The sequence below is a fragment of the Diabrotica undecimpunctata genome, chromosome 7 (assembly GCF_040954645.1).
Source record: "Diabrotica undecimpunctata isolate CICGRU chromosome 7, icDiaUnde3, whole genome shotgun sequence".
Lineage (NCBI taxonomy): Eukaryota > Metazoa > Arthropoda > Insecta > Coleoptera > Chrysomelidae > Diabrotica > Diabrotica undecimpunctata.
This window is the reverse complement of record NC_092809.1, coordinates 59,965,795-59,982,642: the sequence shown is the minus strand read 5'-3', so window position 1 is coordinate 59,982,642 and position 16,848 is coordinate 59,965,795. Positions and strand designations below refer to the sequence as shown.

General features: G+C 33.6%; 1 protein-coding gene across 2 annotated transcripts in view; it reads left to right on the top strand.

Annotated features, from left to right (window-relative positions):
• Positions 1-16,848, top strand: part of LOC140445398 (uncharacterized) — a 64,356-nt gene that overhangs the window by 30,430 nt on the left and 17,078 nt on the right. For both annotated transcript variants that reach the window (XM_072537398.1, XM_072537397.1), the window contains exons 7-9: positions 1,427-1,660; positions 6,659-7,334; positions 12,368-12,606. In XM_072537398.1, coding sequence (XP_072393499.1) covers positions 1,427-1,660; positions 6,659-7,334; positions 12,368-12,606 — 1,149 coding nt within the window. The remainder of the gene's footprint in view (positions 1-1,426; positions 1,661-6,658; positions 7,335-12,367; positions 12,607-16,848) is intronic.

Sequence of the window (16,848 nt, the reverse complement as noted above, 5' to 3'; positions counted from 1 at the left end):
ACAGGTCGATACTTGTCTTCCCTCTTTGGGAGTAGCACGAGCCTCAAGATCTTTTAATTTGCGGAAAATAGCTGAGTTTCAAGCAGTGCATTCATGTGTTTCAAAAACCACATCTGCTCCAGACTGCCAATGCGTTTCATCGCTTTTGCTGGTATCCCATCGAGTCCTGGAGCCTTTCGTGTCTTTAGGCTTTTAACGCTTCGTTGAGTTCGTCTATGGTAAAAGTTACAGCTCGTTCGGCTTTGGTGTCCCACTGCACTCCATGTCAATGGCCGGGTACAAATAGCTCTTGGGTAACCTCAAGCTTCCTGTCCAGTGGCATCTCATACAGAGAGTATAGCTTGTAGTGGTTTATTATGATTTTGTATCCCTGACCCCAAACGTTGTCACACAGTTCTCTTCAGTTCCTTTTTTTCTCGACTCGGATCTTCCTATTCACTTCCTTCTTTCGCGCATTACTAATTTCGATTACTTCTCCTCTTGCCCTCGTAGCCTGTCTTGTGATGGCAATCCATTCCTTCCTCTTATTGGCGATCTCTTCGCACCACCAATGAGGCAGTTTTCTTTTTTCATCTACCGTGATGGCGGTTGGCATCTTCTCTCTATCATCCATCTAGAGTAGTCATCAAACGCTAGACAGTCCGTTCTATCTGCACCTCTGCTTCCTGTTTGGTTCGCTGATGACTCCACGTTGGTAGTCCCTACTCCCACCATCGAAAAGCCAATGTAGCGGTGTTCTGTAGCAGTGTCATTCGGCAACAAGGCCTAGTCGCCAATTTTTCTTGCCGCATTCTGTGTGGCAAAGGTGACATCAATATATGAACGCGAATTTCCTCTCACGAACGTTGATTCCCGACCATTATTTAAGACAACTAGGTCCAGAATTAATCCATTCCATAAGCATTTTGACAACGAGCGTCCGTTGTCGGAGGACCCTACTCCGCTGCTTTTACGTTGAAGTCCCCCAGCACTACACTCTCTCTTCCTAATAATATTACCTTATTCATAATCTCATCAAGTATACTTTCATAATTCTTCGCTGTACAATTCGGTACTACATTTACTCCCTCCAAGAAAGAATAACCTACAATTTAGGCTTGACTCATAACATCAAACACGTACGATACGTCTCAACTTCACTTGAAAATTCCAGATCGCAGAATTCTCTGGAATTTATTACTTACCTATGTAAAGACTGGTTACTGTGTTGGATTTTTTAGTTTCTACACAATATTTTGTAGAATATCATAACAATTGTACAACATATAAATAAATAAGTGAAATACTTCGAACCGAGAGTTTAATTCTAGTTATAATATTAAATAAAGTCCTATAAAACACGATAAAGAGATGATACTTTATTCAATTTGACACTTGCAATTAAATTTTTCTGTAAAGTTCTTTAATATGTTAATATTGTTTTCAGAACTGCAGCTTGATGAGATCATTTTTGAACATAGCATATTATTGGGCCGAAGTAACACTTGTTTTAAAATATTACTCTTTTAACCAAGATGACAATGAAGTAAAATCGGTAGCAGATTATAATTTTGCTGCTTGTAATATTACATATGTTCATCCTTATCTAACCGTAGACGAATGGTGCTTAATATCAGAAAGAATTAGCAATTTTGGAGAACTATCGTGTAAACAATTATTAGTAAGTATTAATATATATTGTCCATATGTTAAACACGGTATCCTTATGTTATAGTTTCTAAAAACTTGACCTTAAATATCAGTTGCACAAGAAATTTAAGCCACTATTGATATTTTTCTGTGTACAAGTTACAATGTAGCTCATAGTTGTATAGTATGTGTAAGAGTTTCTTTTTCACATCCGAGAATACTTCACGCGAAGAGTCAGTGTAAAGTTTCACGTCAAAAAGTCAAACCAAAATTGCAAATAAAATTTAAAAAAAATGTCAACCGAGATTGTGAAAATTAAAAAGTAAGATTCGATAGAATGGAGACACTCTGGTTCTCTAACAAGGAACAGACATTTCTTGTTAAAAAATTTGCTGGAAAACTTCTGTTTTGGAAGTGTTTTGAAATAGCCAATGAGTAACCATGACTTATTTTTTGGATAACGCTAGAACAGTAACTGTTGAATTACTATTCGACATTACTGACTACTTTACAATCAAAAATTAGGAAGAATACGGGGAAAGTTATCCAAAGGTATGCAGTTCTATGCAAAGATTATAATAAAGATCATCTATCAGAGCTCGAGATCTGTTAAAGAACGCTTTGCCCTCCACAGCAGTGATATAAGGCTCAAACTTCAAAGACGTACTTTGAATATTAAAATCCTAACAAATCTTCAGTTTCCTATTATATCTTGATCAACAACATAGTAACACTCCATTCTAAGACCCTTCTGAATCTGTATAATTCAATATTTTTGAATCGAAGCTTCTATACTGGTGCTGTATTACTTCTTTCTTATAATAAAATGCTGATGTGAGCGTCTCAGAAGTATCGCCACGAATATACGCTTACAACAGCATATATTAAATATGGTTTTTTTACGAAATAGTCGTCACAGTAAACATTTGGAAGAGTCCATTCACGAAGAGCGGCCGTTATACAAAATGCAAACTTTATCAATTTTATTAAAATTAGTCTGCATAAAATCTCTATAAAATTTATAAATAAATAATAAAATTACTTTATTTTTTCAAATGGATTAAGTTCCGGATGATATGGTGGTAAACGCAAAACCGTGTGACCGTATTCTGCTAGTAATTGGTCTACAGCATACGCAGATTTTTTAGGTTTAGCAATTATTATACAGCTCCAATTTACTCGAAAAATATATTTCGAGGATTAACTTACGCAAACTCGTATCTAAAAAGTAGCATGTTTTCAGAAAACGATAAAAACGTTTTATTACATATCGGGTTATATTGAAATTTATTGGACCGTTATACAATTATAGACATTATTATATGTTGTAATTTAACAGTAATCATTTTTTTGTACTTACTCTGTTGTTTAAATACTGTGAATATTATGAGATACGAGAAATGTACATTCATAATTTGTAACTGGATACTCAGATACGAATATGTGCAACTTACAGAAAACTTTCAGAAATAATACAAAAAACATAATAAAAACCAATTACATTTATTAAATAAACTTTTACATATTACTGTGATATTACAAAAAAAATATATTAACTCAATTTACATATTGTTGTCATTTTACAAAAAAAAAGCAGTTTTTAAAATATCTAATGATTAGAGCTTGTATTGGTTGATAGTATGTTGAACTGAACCTGGTTGTATTCTGCGAGGTATTTTAGGTGTTTTCAAGCATGGTTAAAATCTGTTACAAACTGAGTACCTGCTTTAGAACCTAAGTCCTCTTAGGTTCGTAAGATCCCAGGTTGATTACCAGGACGAATGGTGCTGATATAGTTCAGTGAAGAATAATTTTTGAAAAATGTGTGATCAACATAACAAACTTTGTATGGTTTATGAAGCCTTGCTTCCTCAATTACGTGGACAAAATCTGCCGGAACATACAGTTCCCATACATATATTTTTTTGTCCTTTTTTCAATAGTTGCGTGCACAGAATCGCACTCCATTTGACTGTACCCTTTAATCAAATACTTTTGGTAAATTGTTATGTTAAGTTTTAGTGCACACTTGTATTACTAACAACTTCCTCGGTTGTATGCAAAATCTCGAACGCATTACTTTGTTTTAACCACCCTAAAACTGTCCATTCACCAAGGCCGAGCGTAGATATGAATATTTTCTTACATACGGGAAACATTTGATTATGTATTTTGAGTGAATATTGAAGACTGCTGTTTCTTCTGTTGCACCCCGTCGTTGTTTTTTGTTTTTTATCTAATACTGTAGCTAAAGCACACACACTTTTCTCTGATCCTAATACATATGAGACAAGAATGTTTTAAACAAAGCGCTTCTGCCATCTTCATTAATTTCACTACATTTTCTTTTCTTGCTCTTCATACATACAGTTGACTCATATGGTAATCCTAGTACTCTTGTTGGTCGCCTCTTATAAACAATGACACCCTTGTTTTTTCTCGCTGTTTACTACAATATGATGAACTCTTTTCTCTTGCCATCATAGCCTTGTTCCTAGTCCACTCTTTTTGATTGAGTTGTTTTCTTCGTGAACGTTTAGTAGAAGATATGTCTGAAGTTTCATCTAGATGTCGAACTGGAATTCCAGGAGGATTATGGGCTTCTAAGTCACTATCATTTTGGGATATATCTGATGATGAACTACTTTTTTCTCCAGTGGAATCACGCTCTGGTTGTTCAATAAACAAGCCTGATTTTTCGTCAAGAATGTAATTATCTGGATGACATATAACATCTACGTTGTCGGTAGAGTCGTTTTATTTAAAAACTTTCCAGTCTGATCATCTAAGTAATATAAATTTGCAGGTTCTTGTACTACTTGACAAAATTAAAATTTTTTTCCCTGATTATGGGCTTCTAAGTCACTATAATTTTGGGATATATCTGATGATGAACTACTTCTTTCTCCAGAATCACGCTCTGATTGTTCGATAAACAAACCTGATTTTTCGTCAAGAATGTAATTATCTGGATAACATATAACATCTACGTTGTCGGTAGAGTCGTTTTGTTTAAAAAGTTTCCAGTCTGATCATCTAAGTAATATAAATTTGCAGGTTCTTGTACTACTTGACAAAATTAAATTTTTTTCCCTGATGACGCACATTTCCAGTATGTATTTTTTACTTCTGCATCTTTAGCATTCGCCAGACTTGATATTGCTAAATTTATGATTCTTCAGTGTGACTTCTGTTCATATCTAAAACCAACAAATAATCATTAACGTAAAATTACTTATAACGCTGTAAAATTAAGTTGAATACAAAAACACGAAATCAAAATTAATACATTATCCTTATAAAATAAAATTTGTTAATCTTATTACTAATCATTGAATTTTTTCTATTCGGTAGGCACCCTCTAAAACCAAATAAATTGAACATTACAAATAATAGGAATTCATTGAAATAAATTAATCCTTCCCCACTTAAATATTTTACTAAGACCTTAGAAACTGTGTACCATAACGGCAACATGGCATAGTTTAACGAATTTAAACGGCGATTCAAACATAACCTTAACATTATGTAGAAGATGAGAATAATTTTATTACACATAAAAAGTACATACCTGTAACTGTAATAAAACTCCCAATATGATAATACACCGCTAATACTTTAAAACAAAATTAAATGTTCGGATACTTTAGCGTTTGCAGCTTTATTGCACTGTTAGTAAATTAAAACCGTTAAAACAATATTTTATTAAATGCGACTGATGCGAGGTTGTGAGTTTTTTTCAGGGGATGTTCTGCTAGTATCCCGTTGGCTGTGATACGAGGGTGCGTAAGTTAAATTATGCTGTCGCTGAGATACGAGAATTTCAAAAAGAGATTTACAACAAAACTAAAAAAAAATGTTGACTTACGAGAAAGGAGATCGTATGCAGTTTTGCCTAAAGATAAAGTATAAAAGTTTGAGATACGATCTTCATCTTGGACTATCAATATTGCGTCTCTGCGTAACAGAGTATTGTTACTTCTTTGTTCCAATTCTGTAGTATCTTTTTTTGTTGACACTTTTGATGATTTTATCCATAATTACATTGAACAGCATAGGACTCATTGAGGCCCCCGCCTTATTCCGCTGCCTATGTCTATAGTTTCTGTTTGTCCATCTATTTTGACTTCCACTTTGTTGTTTTGGTAGAGGTTTTCAACAGTTTTTATGATATTTAGAGGAACTTCCCTATTATACAGAAGATGGATTACATTTTTAAGTCTTACTCTGTCAAATGCTTTCTTTAAGTCAGTTAGACACAGAAATGCTGGTCTATTATACTCTAGTAGAAAAACCCTGTTGTTCATCTGCTAAACTTATCCTCTGATTCATTAGTTCTTTTAAAAGGAAGTTTGAGGGTAGTATTTAACAAATGTATATCTTTGTAGTTTTCTGGCTGTTTTATCCCCTTTTCTGAATAGTACAATTGTGTTTTCATTTCATCTGTTAGAGATGAAATGAATGACGGAAAAAAGATTTGGTGCAATATCCCAAATCTTTTTTCCGTTTTATAAATAAGTAAACGTTAAAAATAATTTGCTTTCCTTGGCTATGTACTTACTCCTTTTATTTTTTTATTGTTTTTTTTTTCTGTAAAACCACTTGATTTTAGATAAGAGATTAGATATTAAATATCAGTTGTGTTTAAGAAAAAAAGTTTACAAATATTAAAATAAACATAATTTAACTTACATGTTTAGTAATTTTGCTTACAAACGATGGCAGAAAAATAATAAACCAACCAATAATACTCCAACAATAATTGTACTAATGCAAAAATTAATTCGACTCTGTCTTGCTATGAGAACGCACTGCAGGCAATTCAATATTTTCAGTAATGTCGGATTTCATCGTTTCGTTGGTAAATTGTAGTACCCGAAACTAGTTGACCAAGTTAAAATAAAGCCAATTGTGAGTCTTTCTTTCCTTTTTGTTTTTATACATCTTAAAAAGGGCTCAAATTTACAAACATTTTAATTGTAATATAAATTTTATTAACTGTAATTCAGATAACGTTTTTCTTTTTCAGTACAAATTATTCATTCAAAAAGTGCGTGCCTTGTGCATATTTGAACAAAAAGTAAATGAAGAAATTTTGCAAGATCTGTCGAGGTACATAAGTAGGAATTTAGAAGAAAATTGGAAATACATATTACAAAACAAATTCTTAACAAATAATGTAGTACCACTAATGGATTCTTCCTCAATCAACTTAATAGCTGACAAATTGGTAGCCAATATGATGGATATGGATGACATACAACTAAACCAGCACATTTTTAATAATTCTTGTGTTTTAAATGCCGTAGTTTATTCTATAATAGTTAAATGTGATAAAATTATTTCGAAAAGGAAAAGGAAACACGATGAAGATTTGGTTGATACAAAGAAATTAAGCACAAAAGTAAGTAATATGGTAACAGCAGATACATTTTGTAATGATGATCATAACGAAGATTTAATAACAAAACTCAAGAAAGTATATGAGTCCTACAAGGTTGATCTCAATGTAGAAATAAAGTTTAGTGAAGCGAAACTATTAGAGCTATTTGAGGTACTAATAAAGTTTCCTGTCGTATTTTGTAAAGAATCCGCCCAGAAATGTTTTCTGGTGTACTTATTTTCTTTACACAAGGATCTGCGTCATGATTTTTCCAAAGGACATTATTCAGATGTACAAAGCCGTTTAGAGACTCTTATATTAGGTAAGTCACTTAAATATTTTTTAAAATTTAGGTTACAGTTCAAACATAGCTTGACATTTCATGGAAAGCATTTTTTGTTTTGGCATTCTAAGAAAGTAGGTATCCTGGTCCCTAGACGACCAAGATTTATGTACAGCAGTTAAATTTTATGAAATGGAAAGTACGATATGGTTTGACATTAACCTAGCCTTCGACAGATGGCTTTACATGAGAACGAATAGGCCTTTTATCACATTTTTTTGGGGCATTCAACAGCATCAGCCTTTTTTTTCGTACTGTTTTTTGTAAACAATCTTGTTAAAGTACCTGTGAACACATAAAATCAACAGATAAAAGATACTAAAGAAAGTGTAGTTATTGAAAAAAATAAATACGAATATAAAGAAGAAAATGACTCAATTAGCAAATAATTTTTGTAATCAATTATTATTTATGATATCTATCCGAAAAGAAACAACGAAGCGGTGTCGTTATGGAATATGTATGAGTCATAGACATATATAAGATAGACTCAGCAAGTCAGAAGTTTCCAATGTCAACTAGATCTCTCTTAACTAATTACCTCTATCTCTCTCTAGCTCGTTATTTTATTTTACCCTCTCTCTCGTATTGACAAACCCTCTCTCACCTTCTGTACAAAAAGACAGGGACAGAGGAAAAAAGTTTAAGAAAGATGGCTCCTTTACTTTGCCTGATGAAAAATGAATTTCTTTATAAACAATCTCGTGCTATACCTACAATATTTTATTGGTATTAAAAGCTATTATAATAATATTGTTGTCAATTAATATATTTTGTCAAGTAATGAAAATCGATTAAAATCATTAATTAGAATAAAATTTTTTTGATATTATTTGTAATAAACAAATAATGATGCCTAACCTCTCAATCAACTCACTTCTTTTTTCTTTTTAATTGCGTATAATTATGAACTTCAAAGAAATTATAATTAAGTGAAGCACCATCAATGATTTTTTTCTAACGATTGATTCACTAATTGTGGAAATAATGAGTGTGCGTTCTAGCCATGGTTGATCAAAACAGTACGAAACTATTGAATTACCGCTATTTCAACATGGCAGCTGCGTTTGCGCTCCTCACATAATGAAAAGACCTATTACCCACTCTTTTGATATCAGTCAACCATGACGTCTGTTAAAATTTTAAGTGAAACGTGAAACGTCGAATATCCTTAAGGAAGTACCTTCAATTGAAAGGGAAAAGCAAAGCACAATACAAAGCCGAATTGGATACTGTTAATGACGAGTCTATGTTGAACTTATTCATTGTCGTAATAGTGTGACATTTTGACTTCTGTCATTTTTAACGATGAAACTTACTGTCTTTGATAAAATATATTCTGTTGGATTTACCAACTGCATTCTTTTCAACTGACTAGAGAACTCCGGCCATGTATCCCAGTCTGCTACCTAAAAATCGACGGCGTAAGCAAAGCAAAATGACAAGTGTTGCAGAAAATTGTACACCTTAGGACATTGATCTGAAGCAATATAGAAAATGATTTGCTGCTTTCTGCATCTAATGAAAACAATAAACACGATGTGGTCATCAAAATCGAAGGGATTACCGTGGTTAACATATAAAAACCCCCAGCCACTAAATGGAAACCAGAAGAGATAAAGACTCATCCACACCCTACTATATACATCGGCGACTTCAACAGCCCTCACGAAATGTGTAAATATATCACATATGATGAAAATGGGGAGGAACTGGTCGAATGGTCCGAACAGCAAAACACATATCTAGTTTTTGATGCCAAAGACAGACGAACATTTAAATCAGCTCATCTATGCTTTGTCTCAAAAAACTGATAAACCACTAAAAGCTGCCAGAAGTATCCTTGTAGAGTTTTCACATATTCAACATCGTCCTGTACTTATCACCATTGACATATTCCAATAATCAGATCATAGCCTCGACCTAGGTGGAATCTTGGAAAGGCGAACTGAAAGAAGTTCTCTGAACAACTAGACTACATCTTGAGCCGGATCCCACCAACTAGGAAAAATTACGACAGATTTGAGGGTGCAGTAATAATCGCTACAAAGGTAATCACCCCTAGAGTGTTTCTCACAGCATATGGGCTCGGGTGGACTGACAAATGCGAAGACTCATACACGCGCAGTTTCTCAAAAGTGGTGACCGAAAAATAACCGATGAGCTTACACAATATCAATACAGCTAGACGTCAAAAAGTGGATGGAGATTGTCGAAAACCTTGAATTTAGCAAGAATTTGTATTTGTGAAATCACACATGCGCTGAAAGAAATAAAATTAGGTGAAGCACCTGGGTTTGATGGTATCTATATGTAACTTTCTGATACACAGTGGTGTATACACGAATCACTGGCTTACAATGTTCTATACTGCTATACTTCACTCGGGCAACATTTCTTCCTTACTTAAGCGAGCAAAGATCATTTCAATTCAAAAACCGGGCAAACCAAATGATAAGCTAATAAACTACCGGACCATAGATCTTAGTGTAGTATATAAACTTGGAGTCTTCACTAACAACTTTTATAGAAGCTAGTTTTCAAAAGAAACAAAAACTAGCCGCAGCATTCATAGATCTAACAGCAGAATACGATACTGTTTGGAGACAGGGATTAATATATAAAGTGGCTCGTGTTATCTCCTGCAGAAAAATAATCAACCTCGTCGATAACATGCTGATAGACATAACCTTCCAGATAATAATGGGAAAGAATATAAGCAAATAGAGGAAACTTAATAATGGGTTCTGTGCTTGTGCCTTTACTTTTTACCCTCTATATTACTAATATGTCTGCAACTCAATCTCGCACGTTTGAATATGCTGACGATTGAACACTTGCAACAAGCCACAATTCCTTAAAAACTGCCGAAAACACTCTCACGAGTGATCTATCCTTAGTGAATACTTTAGGAAATGGAGATATTACAACGAAGTATTATAAAAACTGAAGTATCAACTTTTCATCTCAACAAAAAGCTAGCAAACAGACAAATACGAGTATAGCTTAATAACAGACTATTGAAACACAATAAATACCCTAGATACCTTGGCATTTTTGGGCGGAGTATCCCCTTAATCGGATCAAAACAAACTGTGGACTATGCGCCGACTCCCTCTACAGATGGGGTTAACTTTCCTCGGCTTCCTGTGATTTTGACGCTTAGAGACAGACGATCAAGCACAGAGTACAATACTGCCCATGCAGAGCATACAGAGGTGACCTTAAATACTTCTTAATGGCAACCGAAGAGTTGATAGAATATATGAAAAAACTGGACATTTGTTTGTAACTTAAATAATTTATATAATGTATGAATGTAAATTGAATTATCATACCATACCCTAAATAAATAAAGCATTTTGAAAATAATTTCCTTCCTACGAGCCAAAATGTCAAATAAAAGAAAAAAGGATTTATAATTGTAGACTATTCCCAATGGGATGTTCTTCTTTGGGTGCCGTAGGCTATGCAGCGTGTAGGCGTTCATACTGGTTGGATTACGCGTAAGGATCCTTCTTCTGCTCTTCTGATTATTGTACTGCTATCAGGTATGCCGCACTAGTTTCTTATGTCTCTGAACCATGAATATTGCTTTCGGTCACTACCTCTTCGACCCTTCAACTTTATCCATCAAGGTGACATTCAGGAAATTATATTTGTTACTTCATAGAATATGGCCCAAGAATGAAACATTTCGCTGCTTAAAGAGATCTAACAGTTCTTTTTGAACATTAGCTAGTAGGTTAGGCTCTCGTCATTTGTTACGTGGTCCACCGATGTAAGTCTAATCAGGTATTGAGACACCACATTTCGAAAGGCTTTACACGATTAAGAGATCTCACTTTAAGTGACCAGATCTGACTTCCGTACACATGGATGGGCCAAATGTAACATTTCAAGACCCGGATTCCTTCTTCTTCTTAACATGCCATACACCAAAGTGCGTAGGCGACTATCTCATTACTAGAATTCTGTTCTTGGCGGCGTGACACAGCTCGCCTGTATTGTGTATTCCTGTCCATTCTTTAATATTCCTTAACCAGGATAATTGTTTGCGGCCGGCTCCTCTCCTACCTTCGATATTCGCTTGTAGGATTAAATGTGGTATTTCATATTTTGCACCTCTCAATATGTGCCCAAGGTAACCAATCTTGCGTTTTTTAATTAATTCAAAGAGTTCTCTTTCCACGCCGGCTCTCTTAAGGACGTCATCGTTTCGAACTCTATCCACCCAAGGTATGCGCATCATTCTTCTCAATGACCACATTTCAAATGCTTCAAGTTTGTTGATAGATGTTTTTTTCAAAGTCCACGTTTCCATGCCATAAAGCAAGATGGACCATATGTAGCACGGATTCCAAGGGAATAGAAATTTCGCTTATTCAAGAGGATAATAAAACCTAATACGCACAAGGAAATAGTTTGAGAACAAATCTTATTTTGATTATTCCTCTTTATTGTTTTAAAATAATATTTTGAAACTGATAACGAACAAAGAATTAGCGAAAACTGGAAACAGTCGCTTATGTTTAGCAGTGTACTATTCAATAACGAAATTAAACCTGCATATTAACACTCATAAATGCTCCATATTTTCAATATTGCTTTAGTGTTGTGTTAACGCTTGCCCCTTATATGACTAAACTTAAGTGCCCCCTTAAGTGGAAATATTTGAAACATGGTATTGCTGATGTATACTGGAAGAAAAATAAAGATACTGTAAGGTACAACTTTGGGAACTTGAACAGGAAAGGAGACCACAAAATTTTCTAAAATCACGACAGCTACAAAATTTAAAATCAGTTCAGTCCTCTTAATAGTAATCTTAGTCGATCAAATAAAGTAGGTTAAAATATTTTCTATAGTGGGCATATTTTTATAGATCAAATGTAAGTATATTTACAGGAAGAACACTGTTAAAGAGTTTTTTTTTTTCATTTATTTTCTATTTATATATTCAGGTATAAATAGAATTTCGCACAACATTACTAATTAATACTTATTTTTAGGTATGCTGCAACAGCATAAATTTAGGTTAGATGACATTTTTAATATGGAAACCATATGTCAAGAAATAATGACAAGTTTTAATGAATGGAGGGATATTTTTGTTCTAATTATAGAAAGCGTTTTTAAAAATAAAGATGCCATAGCGAATTATGAATCATTGATTTCACATATTGCCGATAAATTACACATTCCGACGTATATGCATTGTGGGATTATTATTTTAAATACTCTTAATAAGGTAACAGTGTTTTTTAAGAAGATTAATCTATAATGTTAAGTATGTATTATGTTAGTGACAGTATTTGCAAAGCAAATATTTTGATTATTGTCTACATTACAAGGTGTAATGCCTTTTTTGAAGTGAATACTTTTTATCGCCCGTTATGATGTTTTTGCACGGGCTCGAAATCATATTTAGCGTGACTCGAAAAATCGGGACGTGTGCAGTAATATACGTTAGCAGAAATTAGTAGAAATCCGAAGATTTCTTACTTGGCGAAACTAAAATGCGAATATTTGTCCACTGAGCTTTATACAATATATAAAGCTGACAAATTGATGAATTAAGCGACAAGGGGAATCTACAATCTGCATTCCACGACCTGTCGTCCACCACGGTTATTTATTTACTCATGTTCGGAGCATCAAAAACTATTTCGCGAAGGATATTTGCCGTGGTGGACGACAGGTCGTGGAATGCAGATTCCGATGCAGAATTATAGATTCCTCTAGTCGGTTAATTCATCAATCGTTTTGCTTTATATATTGTCAAAAGCGCAGTAGACAAATATTCGATATTTAGTTTCGCCAAGTAAGAAATCTTCGGATTTCTACTAATTTTGTTAAAAAAAAAATAAATAAATAAAATTAGATAAAATTGACGCGTTTCTCGGAAAAACCTCCAAAAAGTCCAATTTCTCTAAAATTAAAATATTTGTTTCTGAACCCCCACACGCTTTCAAATACTTATTTCTCGTAAAAATATTATAGTTTCTATAATATCTACAGATAAAATTTGGTATGTTCTTCTAAAAACATTACAAGTGCGCTCTGCAGATAATATCTGCCTTGCAAAAAATTCTGGATTGGACGGTATATGTGGCAGTGGTAAAATTTGCATAAAATCCAAGGTAATGCAAGTAATTCCGCCTGCTCTTGCCTGTTCCTTGTAGCTGCGTTTTTTGGCATGGAATGGATTAGCTTTTCTTAGATGAAGTTTTTTTTTTGTATTTTACAAGAAGCTGCATGGGCCTCAGCGATATCCTTGTTGCTTAAGGGATGTTCAAATTTGTCACATTCCGCACATGTGTTGGTACGGGGAAATCCAGATTTAATATTAAATTTTGTTTTAAATACTTTCCAATAAATTTTGTAGGGGCCGTTAAGGCAGTATTTCTGCTGGCCTTGTGCATATCTCTTACTCTTAACTCTGATTGTAGGTACATTTTGGGATCCATGATTTGGAGAGTAATCAGGCAATACTGTAGACTTATACAGAAAATGAAGCAATAAAGAGATCAATCGATGTTTATATCAATAATTTATGTAGAAATTTGGTTTTAATTAGTGATGGCTGTCCAGGCCCGAACAAGAACTATACCATCTTACAGTTTTTATATGTATTAGTTCATTTGTTTGAAATGTTTGATACCATAACTTACCTATTTCGTATACGAGAACATTCCTATCTGACCAACGACCTGGATTTTTCTCTTATCTCAAGAAAAAATCAGAAAACCGAACTTATTGAAAATCCAGGTTGGGATAACCTCATTTTACAAGAAAGAGCTAAACCGTCTCCTTGTAGACTTATCAAAGTAGATGGTTCAATGATTTTGGATATAAAAAGTGCAACTGACAAATTTTTCTTAAAATATCTAAAACCAGCTATTATCACAAAAAATGTGAGAATGTTAAAAATCGAAAATACCAACAGATAGCAAATTCTTCTTAAAGATAGCTATAGTGAAATAAACTGGCAGCATGCATATGCTCTACCAGTACTCATTAGGAAAACAAAACTGGATCCTCTAGAAAAGCTTCTCCCTCTTTTACTTGACTACAGCAATAGAACATTTTATGAAGATTTGATACAAAATGCATTTGCATTTGCGTTTGCGATTTCATTTAGGACACTTGTTCGTTTTTCTTTTAAAAACCTCACATGTGTATGCATTTTTTAATTTCCTTTATATTCTTGCGATAAAAATCATCAGTGATATAATACAAACTATCTTGTACAACAAACAAATATATCAATAAAAGAATCTACTCAAAAATGGTAATGCCAGAGAATTTTTTCATTTTCCCAAATATGCTAATTTTTGACTTATGAGGTTTTTCCGAGAACCGCCTCAATTAAATAAAATTAATTAAAACTAAATCAAATTATAAAAAATTATGTAAAATTAAGTAAAATTAATAACACTCCATACGAATCGAATAAAATAAATTAAATTAAAAACTAATAAGTAAAATAATAAGTAATTAAATATAAATACAAGATAATAATGAAAATGTAAATGATGAATAACTTCTATATTATATTTAACAAATTTTGAAAGTTACTATAATCATTAAACACAATTTTTAAAGAAAAAAATTAAGACTTAAATTTTAAAGAACTTAAATGTGTAATAAGCTGACATAACATTTCATTGACCCACAAATAGTAATAACGCGCTATAAGAAATATTCACTTCTGTCGACACTCCCCAAGCACCACGGGAATTTTTTTAGTTTTTCGTCTTCTTTCGCTCTTTTTCGACGTCAAATTTTTCTTCATAGAAACTACTTCGATTTTATTAAAATACAAACCATATATTTATTAAATCGAGTTTCCACTGCCCGTGGTCATTTCTTGCGCTAAATAATTTGCGGAGTATTTTACGCTCGAATATTCCCAAAAGTCTTTCATTCTTATGCGGTGGGGTCCATGTTTCTGCCCCATATCATCGGCAGTGTTTTGTATATAATAATTTTAGTTCTTTGAATGTTTCTCGAGTGGAATTGTTTTTGGTTTTGTTCTCGAGCATACTATGGACTAATGAGTCCATAGTATGCTCTATTTGTAAGGTTTATTCGTCTTTTAATTTGCTTCACTTGTTTTTTTGTAGTAGTCACCAGCGAGTGTTAAAGTTATATTAACACGTTTAAAGATATGACTTCCAAAAAGGAAGTTTGTTATATGATTCTTAATAATCACCATGTATTTAGTATTTTCTTCAGATCCTCTCTTCATTTTTCCACCTTTTTCTGGGCTGTTACAGCTCTTCTGCCGTCTGGTCTTTTCCAAAACACATTGTTTGTAACTCAGGTGTCGTTACTTCGTATTGCACGTTCTTACCATCTTGATCTAATATATCCCACTAGATTTTAATTAGCCGTTGTATCTGCGCCTCCATTTATTTGTCATGTTCTTTGCATGGACCATACATAACTTGAAGGATTTTGCGTTCGCACTCCAGTAATTTATTAATTTCTTTTTTTGCTAGTATCTATGTTTTGCTACTATACGTGACTGTTGGTCGTATTATGGCCTTGTAGATTTTGCTTCTGGTATCTCATTTGATGTTAAATTGTAAAGAAAGATGTATTTCTCGCATTTCAACTTTCCGTCTTTGTTGTCGTTAGTATTTGTTGCTCCTAAGTATTGGAATTCTTTGATCACTTCAAAATTATGGTCGTTGATAGTAATATTTTGCTGTATTCGTTATTGTGGCTTCTTTGAAACGACCATGTATTGTGTTTTGTTTCATTTATATTTAAACCGATATTTACTGATCCCCTTCAAAACTTTCTTTTGTTCCCCAAACGGTCCCAAAACGATATTTGTTCCCCAAACAGCTATGTTGGGTTTAATCTTGGGGTGTCTTAGTCCAGAGTTCATGCAGAAAGCATTTAATCTTTTCCCTCCTATTCTTGTCCAAAGAAGTTATTTACGCACATTCTCGTTACCGAAGTTTCTTAAATACGCCCATCTCAACCATTGCGTTCCATAGTTTCAGAGGATTGAATAAACGATAAACTCATAAATGGTTCACCAAAGGTTCTTCCTTAGATGAATAGATATGTTGTGGAATGCAATTTTAGATTCCCCATGTCGTTCCTTTCATAGTTTGTTTGGCCTTGTAATTTATAGAAAGCACAGATTTAACAATTCAACATATGTGAACAAAACAACCTGAGAATACTTAACGGCTTTTTCTCGTACTGAGAAATACATAAATTCACTTGGGTCCAACAATCAAGAAATTTGAAATCCGTTATAGACTACCTGATCGCAAAATACGCAACTCAATATACGTTTAGAGGAAGCACATGTGCAAGCGACCAATACCTAGTAAAAGCTAAAATAATGCCCATACGACTAGCCAAGAAAAAAGAACACAACGAGGAACAAAAGCAAAAACAATAGAAACCAAATACAACTTGGATAGCCCCAACCATGAAAGCACAAAGGCACTGTACAAAAGGCGAC